This window comes from Salvelinus sp. IW2-2015, linkage group LG20 (assembly GCF_002910315.2).
Source record: "Salvelinus sp. IW2-2015 linkage group LG20, ASM291031v2, whole genome shotgun sequence".
Taxonomy (NCBI): domain Eukaryota; kingdom Metazoa; phylum Chordata; class Actinopteri; order Salmoniformes; family Salmonidae; genus Salvelinus; species Salvelinus sp. IW2-2015.
In genome coordinates, this window is record NC_036860.1 from 67,310,216 (window position 1) to 67,319,109 (window position 8,894).

At 47.9% G+C, this 8,894-nt stretch overlaps 1 protein-coding gene across 1 annotated transcript in view; it reads right to left on the reverse strand.

Annotated features, from left to right (window-relative positions):
- Positions 1-4,384: 4,384 nt before the first annotated feature.
- Positions 4,385-8,894, reverse strand: part of glceb (glucuronic acid epimerase b) — a 6,579-nt gene continuing 2,069 nt past the window's right edge. Inside the window, exon 2 of the mRNA XM_024011456.2 lies at positions 4,385-8,883. Within this exon, the coding sequence (XP_023867224.1) occupies positions 8,152-8,883 (732 nt within the window). The 3' untranslated portion in view covers positions 4,385-8,151. The remainder of the gene's footprint in view (positions 8,884-8,894) is intronic.

Below are 8,894 nucleotides of genomic sequence, written 5' to 3' on the forward strand. Positions count from 1 at the left end.
ATTAGGTGATGGACATCGTCTAAATAATACAACCATGTCTCGGATTGTCTTGGATTTACTACAGAATAATATGAAATGCTCCGAGACCACGTTGGTAGCCTACATTCAAAAGAAAAGATCACTCATAGGTCAGATGTCAATTTGATGTGCACGTTTTCCCACCCAATTCTCCAGAAGAGGTTGATAAAATGGCACAGACATTCACAGTGATGTCATTGTGGTTTGAGTATGCATAGGTTCTAAACGTCACACTCTCCCCAAACCTCTCTGGGTCAAAGTTCAGGTGGCGGCCCTTAGCTCACTGAACATTTCAGATAGAAATGCGTGCACAGGGTTCATGGTGGACTCTTCCTGTGTTGATGTGCACAGGGTTCATGGTGGACTCTTCCTGTGTTGATGTGCACAGGGGTTCATGGTGGACTCTTCCTGTGTTGATGTGCACAGGGGTTCATGGTGGACTTCCTGTGTTGACGTGCACAGGAGGTTCATGGTGGACTCTTCCTGTGTTGACGTGCACAGGGGTTCATGGTGGACTCTTCCTGTGTTGACGTGCACAGGGTTCATGGTGACTCTTCCTGTGTTGCGTGCACAGGGGTCATGGTGACTCTTTCCTGTGTTGACGTGCACAGGGGGTTCATGTGGACTCTTCCTGTGTTGACGTGCACAGGGGTTCATGGTGGACTCTTCCTGTGTTGACGTGCACAGGGGTTCATGGTTGACTCTTCCTGTGTTGACGTGCACAGGGGTTCATGGTGGACTCTTCCTGTGTTGACGTCACAGGGGGTTCATGGTGGACTCTTCCTGTGTTGACGTGCACAGGGGGTTCATGGTGGACTCTTCCTGTGTTGACGTGCACAGGGGTTCATGGTGGACTCTTCCTGTTGTGACGTGCACAGGGGGTTCATGGTGGACTCTTCCGTGTTTGACGTGCACAGGGTTCATGGTGGACTCTTCCTGTGTTGACGTGCACAAGGTTCATGGTGGACTTTCCTGTGTTGACGTGCACAGGGTTCATGGTGGACTCTTCCTTGTTTGACGTGCACAAGGTTCATGGTGGACTATTCCTGTGTTGACGTGCACAGGGTTCATGGTGGTCTCTTCCTGTGTTGACGTGCACAAGGTTCATGGTGGACTCTTCCTGTGTTGACGTGCACAGGGGGTTCTGGTGGACTCTTCCTGTGTTGACGTGCACAGGGTTCATGGTGGTCTCTTCCTGTGTTGACGTGCACAGGGTTCATGGTGGACTCTTCCTGTGTTGACGTGCACAGGGTTCATGGTGGTCTCTTCCCGTGTTGACGTGCACAGGGTTCATGGTGGACTCTTCCTGTGTTGACGTGCACAGGGGGTCATGGTGGACTCTTCCTGTGTTGACGTGCACAGGGTTCATGGTGGACTCTTCCTGTGTTGACGTGCACAGGTTCATGGTGGACTCTTCCTGTGTTGACGTGCACAGGGGTTCATGGTGGACTCTTCCTGTGTTGACGTGCACAGGTTCATGGTGGACTCTTCTCGGTTTTATCGTGTACAGGGTGTTCATGGTGGACTCTTCACTTCTGAGGTTGACTGTGCACAAGGGTTCATGGTTGGACTCTTCTCTGTGTTGACGTGTATCACAGGGGGTTCATGGTGGAACTCTTCCTGTGTGACGTGCCAGCGGTTCATGGTGGACTCTTCCTGTGTTGACGTGCACAAGGTTCATGGTGGACTCTTCCTGTGTTGACGTGCACAGGGTTCATGTGTGGACTTCTTTCCTGTAGTTTGACGTGTGACACAGGGGTTCGAGGTAGGACTCTTGTCCTGTGTTGCCAGTGCACAGGGTCATGTGGACTCTCTTGTATTGACGTGCACAAGGTCTATGCCGGTCGGACTCTTCCTGTGTTGACAGTGTACAGGGGGTCATCGGGGCTCTTCCTGTGTTGACGTGGATCAGAGGTTCATCGGATAGGACTCTTCCTGTGTGCGTGCACGGGGGTTACAGGACTTCCTTGACGTGGCAACAGTGTTCATGAGTGGACTCTCTTCCTGATGGTGTGACCATGTGCATCTAGGGCGTTACAGTGGGAGCTCACTGCCACGTCTGCAATATCACACTTTACCACAAGATGTCAGTCCTTTCATTTGGAAACATTACAGGGTAGATTTCAGAAAAGTCCTCAAGGTGAACAGCTCAGAGGCCTACCTTACCACACAGGTTGGGGGATCCTAATGCCTGGTATGGGTATTAGCAGCYTGGTTTTGAGTATGTCTGGATTGTTTTGGTCAAATGTGTTCATTCCACTACAGTGACGGCTTATAAATGGCCAATAAAACATCAACGTTGTTTATCACCTGAACACCTCCAGAAGCCATAGAAATAAATATCGCTGTTTAACAGCATTAGTAGCCTGGCTATGAACATAGGTTGAAAGATAATAATTAAATCAGTTGCTACTAGCTTCTTTAACTTGCACCATGATCCAGTCTTTCTTGAGTTCATTGTGTTCTCTGACAAGCAGTAACCTTTCTCCATATCCTCTGTAAGAACAATGCATAGCCACAGCAGCTCCGCTGTAGAGAGGGAATCCTCAGTGATTGACAACATTTCCTACGGTTTCTGATACGACTTCTAATAGCAACAGATGTGACCTAATAGACCAAATCTACCAGAGACCCACCTAGTTTTACAACGAAGAATTCCCCTGTGACAAACCCAAACAAACACCAATGGTTCTGGCCACAACCTGAACATGCTGTGMACAGAAGCCCTTGGTGCGTAACCACCGCTATTGACTGTTGAGAGAAATCCGCTTGAGGCTAAACAACCTCCTCTTCTGCAGGCAAAACAGAGCCCCCAGTAATGGCCTAATTTGGCCCTAATTTCAAAGTGCCAATGGAAACAGGGCTTTAGTGTAACATCAGKATAAACCAGGTGGCATCTTGCAGCACGTTCATTAGAATACAGTACGTCCTAGTGTGTGTGCTGCCAGTGTGACTGGAGGTCGGTAGCAGGTAGGTAGGTTGGAGTGGATTAMGTCGTCTGCTTGGTTGTGGTGTTCTGGAGTCTGTTGGCGAGGTCGGGTCTCTGGCAGACAGAGACTCTGACCCAGTCTGCCCAACAGGATTCATAATTAATGGTGGGTAAGCAGCTCAGGTCGCTCTCCCTCTCTGGTTGGGGCACGGTTATGCCAGCCTCGCCACCGAGGTCACCTCTGGCTCTAACACAACTGCCAGTTAGTGGCATAATGCACTATATTATTCAGTACAATGCCTATAAGAGGAGACGCGAGACAAAGCGCCAAGAAAAACACTATAATTAGCTGGTTTGGTAAATCAATGGCAGCAATCAGGGGATGATCACATGGTCTTTGGTTAATGATTATCTCTGCTGTTCCTGCGTCTGAAATAGATATTGGTGAAACTATCGCGAGTCGATAACAATGCTTCTGAATTAGATAAGCATCGGTGTTCAAAGTAGGTCAGAGAGGGATCATACACCAAGCAAAGATTAGAAAACGCAAATCAAACGCAATGAGAACGTTCCAGCTACCTCTAAGACTTGCAACTTCATAAGCTCCGTCTTACACAATGAAGTGATGCCTCGAGGCTTCCTCTATCTTCCTTCCCCCCCCCCTCCCACCTCCCCCTTCCACTCCCCTCCCTCTCACTCAACTCTCACCTCCCTCTTTCACTCACTCAACTCTTACCTCCCCTGCTTTAATCTGCTCTACTGAAACCCTTCTCCCCCCTCTCTCTCCCACCTACAAACAGCCTCACACGGACCCAAACCCAATGAGCGTAGGGTCACCCTGGAGCTAATCTGATCAGACAGTGAAATGAAGCCAGCCGCAGTGCTCCTCTGCTGGGTCTCCGGACTCTCAAAGCACCATGAATTCCTCTAATGCTATCAGAGCCATCTGAATGGCACTAGAGTAGGTGAAGGATGTGGATGGTCCTGTGGAGGGAGGGCCAATGGGGCCAATAAAGAGACCAAGCCTGGAGTCTGGGAAAGGCCTAATTAAAGGGCTGGGAGARAAACTGGCTGTCAGGAGGAAAGGTAATATCATTAGGGTCTGTGGAGAGAGAGAGAGAAGGGCTGAAGTCTATAAATGTCAGGAGAGGGGAGCTCTGCTGAGCTCAGGTCGAGCGTCCTCAATGAGTTTCCAATTCAATGTGCTTAAACCCACCCGGGCTCCATCCATTAGGTCCTTGCTCAGGTTTGTGTTTTCTGGGTGTAGAGGACTGATCAGTTAATGGAAGTAGACTATCGGATTGCAAGTCAATCGTCTCGTCCGAAACAAGTTGTGCATTTTGATACACCTTGATTGATTAATCTTCTAAGCAATTAAACAGAGTATTAAACAGGAACATGGTTGCATATTTGAAGAAAGATCATTGGACGTCAACATTAAGAAAAATGTATTTATTTTACAACTTTAAAAAGCGACTTTTAAGCACAAAGATTCACTCTTATATATAAACACTTTTTCTCTGCATAAAAAAATGGTAGCATGTGCACATTGTGCTTGTCTGTACAACCGCTCTCTGGGCGCCCCTCGGCAGCTGGGATCCAGTCTACATTTTATTGCATAAGTCACATGTGATCCGCACATGTCAATTTACAGGATAGTGGAAAGAATCAAGTTGAAAAGGAGAGAAAATAAAGACTAGAAAGATTCCATTACACAGTGAAAAACAATAGCAGCTTTCAAAAGGAAGGCGTTGCACATTGTCCAGAAGAAACAAAATCCAACAGAAATATAGACCAACTAATGGAGCCTGTGATTGTGCTTTACTCAACAACAACAAAAAACAAAACAGCTGACCCTAAAGCAAATCCTTCCACCYTGTAAACCAACYCTAAACAAAACAAGCTGGTAAACTACAATCCCCTCCAGGAGGATCTGCAGTTAGGAGCCTATTTTTCCCTTTGAAATATGACCGAGCACTAACACTAGATGTACGGTTGCACACATCCCATTAGACAGGCGAGTTTCACATATCTTCTGTTAACTATAACTTCCGACACTACTCTATTAGAATCTACATTTCAAAAAKSAKATTTTTCGAAAGGCAGTTGATCCKCCCCGTTGTCTCTGAGGAGGGAAGGCAGAAACTCTTGTTTAAGCATTATCGTTTGTCATCTTGTGATATCTCAGACTTGAGACTGACAAACAAAATGCTTCATGGAAAATCTGCAGAAACAAAAATAACACGTCAAACAACCTGGACTTTTAAAGACTTTGGTATGAACAAAATGAAGCTCTCAAACACAGGCCCTATCAGTACGCCTGGCTGTCCCAATATCCCTTTAAAGAATGTACTTCATTCTTATTCCCGTCAAAGTATGAAATATGCATAGTGGTATTCATGTGAAGAAATGAGATTGAAAAGAAATGATCAACCAATGATTAAAAGAATCAAACAATATCCATTGAATATCCAAATCAGGGGATCTCAAGTTATGACAGGTTCAGAGTGCAATTTCTCAGCAAACAATGACTTGGCCTCCAGAATGAAATCAGAGCAGGGCACAAGAGGGCAAGGGTCACAGAGGGTGAAGAGGTGACCATCTGAACCCTGTGACTGACATGGAACCTGGGAGATCAGATGGAGCAGGGAGACACACACACACACACACACACACACACTACCTGGTCTCAGATGCGTTTGTGCCGTCTTGTGAAATCCTATGGTCATTGTGGTGCTAAAACAGATCTGGGACCAGGCTGGGAAACACAAGGTTGGGGCGTTGAGTTTGAGAACTACTGCACCTGGACTGACACGGGATTTCACTGAGAGTAAAGGAAGGTTAAACCCCATTGACTAAACCATTTCCTCTGCATGTTCTAATGAAAACATGTAGCTCARGCCAAGCTCTTCTTACCATCTCCTCTCTGACAGCAGTACCAGACTCACACCAGTAGTAGCTTTTCCCCTCATTATTTTATACATGTCACTGGCATCACCTCAAAGAGCGAGGGCCAACGTTACTAAAGTCGTTGGATTTCATCCTTGATCAAGTTAAAAAGTGATGTAAGAAAATGGGGGAAATGGAGTGGTCCTTTGAACAGAGAACATTTCAAACCTCTTACGCACTTTAGAATTCCTGTAGTCGGTTGGAGACGGTGAAACCCGATCCATCTGTACCACAGCTGCAGAACATCCTTTTCACAAACCATCTTTGATCGGACTCCATATCAGTCAGAAGTGAAACCGTCTCCTTAGTCTTGGCCAGCCATTGTTTTCCAGTCAGTTAAAAGCTGAATCATTCCTTGCTACCGACAGACTCTGAAGACTCAAGCCTATTAACCGTCTGAATTAGAGGTGGCTCTGCAGCCCTCTTCACTTACATCCGCCTGTCAATAGGCCAGGCAGGGAGATTAAACAGGCCTGAGCCCACGCATGCTAACGGATGGGAGAAAGACTGAGTGTCATTAGGTTGCTTTCCGCTAGCGTCTCCGTGTGCCAACAATCAGGGCAGCGTTCAAAACAACCTCGGCCGCGGGCGATGTTCTTGTTGAGACACTGAAGATGTTGACAGTGTTCCTCGAACAACATGACGCCTCAATCGGCCCACTCTCACACACGCGCAGACACACACGGTTCCAGAATTGTAGTGTATTGATTAGCAAATGATTGATATAATTTCCAGATGATTGATAGAGTAATCAAAATGTAGTGGAGTAGCCAGTATTTCTGACAATGAATGTAAAATAGGATATGGCTATGATGTCAGTGTTACTGAAACAATAACAATATTCAAAAGAGAAATGACATTCATCTACATTTCATTTGCTGATCAGACACTCAACAACTGGAGAGGGTTCACGAAAAATCAACCCACAGTGAAATTAAAATCAGCGAAATCACTAAAGAAGAATTCAAGATGGATTTATAATGGACATGAACAGAGCTCCAGTCTCAGACTGAGGGGAGGGCGGCCATTTCCTGGCAATGGGAAAAGATAGGATGTAATGTAACGACTATAGCGAATGCCTCTGGCTCCAGTATGTGAAGGATGATGGGCCGACCCCAGGGAGCTGTAATGGGAGCTAGTTGTGGCCGGGGATCAGGGATGCTGCCTCCCATTGCTGGGCTGAAATACAACCCGTGTCCCAGAGCAATCAAACTGACCTGAGAGCAGCTACACGGACACCGCCCCTGAACAGATTAGCACTATGGGGCTCCGCAGGGTTCAATCTTCACCCCTCAAAATGAGATTGTGGTGAGGTGGTTATGAGGCCTATGGGAATGGGATGTTTTCAGGGGGGGGGTGAGATGCTGCTGCCCCTAAGAGCTGATCGCAAGTCAGATCTATTTATTGGATACTGATGTATTAGGTTGGGACTGGGTTCAAATAAACTGATTCTACATTAACTGGGGTAACTCATGATAATCCAGGGGAGCTATTGTTAGTGAATGACGATGGTAGCTCCTTATCTTTCTACTCTGAACACCAATCAGTGGACTATTTACTTTCATAGAACAACAAACAACATTTGGTACGCTCAAAACAACTATTATCAATGTTGTTGGAAAACTGGTCGGACGGGGGAAAACCTGATCCAAAATTCATCATTTATAKAGAGTCCTCCAAAAAGAGTCTTTATAAATGAGTCTCTCCTCCAAATAAAAGACTCATATCATACTCCATCTAGTATTTACAGTATGGCTTCAGTCAGCTAGTTCTTCAGCCATCCCAAAACACAGATGAGACAGTAAACAAAAAAGACAATTGGAGGGGAGGCTAGTGAAGGAATAAAGTGTTGGAACAAAGCTATTCAATAAACCCACCCAAGACATTCTTCTTCTGGGGCAGCATCCTGATGAGTGAAGAGACAAATAGGGGGGGGGGGGGGGCACCCTTTTTCTCCCATACACACAGACACACTCCCTGAAGCTACGTTTGCACATAATTACAACAGCTAGCTCGGAATAGACCACAGCTGCAATTACAGTGGCAAAAATAAGACCCGGGACTGTAACGGCACCGCAAACATTTACCGCTTTTAGACTGAACGCACCTTTCACCTTCTCTGTAACCTTACCAGGTCACAGACACTTAGCTACGTAGGCTATACACACAGATAGATGTGCACASCCRCACACATACAAAAACCACCCGGTTCCCTCCCACACCTCCCCAAAGAGTTTATGGTCCAGGACCGGCTCCTAGTTGTGCTTGGCCCGCCCCCCCTTCAGGTAGCTCTTCCAGCGCTTCACCACGTCCCGGAAGATGGGCGCGTTATCGATGGACGCCAGCAGCTGCAGCTGGTTGATGTGCGTGGTGTGGTAGTCCCAGCGTGCCAGGTTGGGGGCTGTGCCCAGCATGTAGTGCCGCAGGTCGTAGATGCTGCCCGAGCCCGTGTCGTACAGCGGCAGCATGGCCTTGAGGGACTCCATGCCCCTAGAGAACAACAGGCCAGACTCCCGGCCTAGTTTCTCGCCCGCCGTCTCGGCCAGATCGTGGAGACCGAGCAGCGAGTATATGAAGCCGTTGAGCACGAAGGAGCCTGGTGTAGTGGGGTACTCCTCGTACCAGTCGTACTTGTTCATGAAGACAGCCTTGACGCCGTGCTGTTCAGAGGGCAGCTTGTAGGGGCCGGTGGCACGCAGCGCAGCGGTCAGGTACGTCTGGTCCTTGGTGAGCAGGTAGGCACGGACCAGAGTCGACATGGCCTGGCCCTGCGCCATGGCTGAGTACCAGCCGGGCTCCAGCGGGCGGAAACCCTCGCCCAGCTTGCGTGTGACCATGATGGGCCATCCGCCACGCTCGTCCTGGTTGCGCAGCAGCCAGTCACTGGCGGCGAAGAAAGCAGCCGTGTGCGCCGTGGTGGCGATGGTGACGTTGTCGATGGCGCCGCGCCCACGGACTATCAGTCGCACAACCCGCCGCGGCATCACCTGGAAACGAG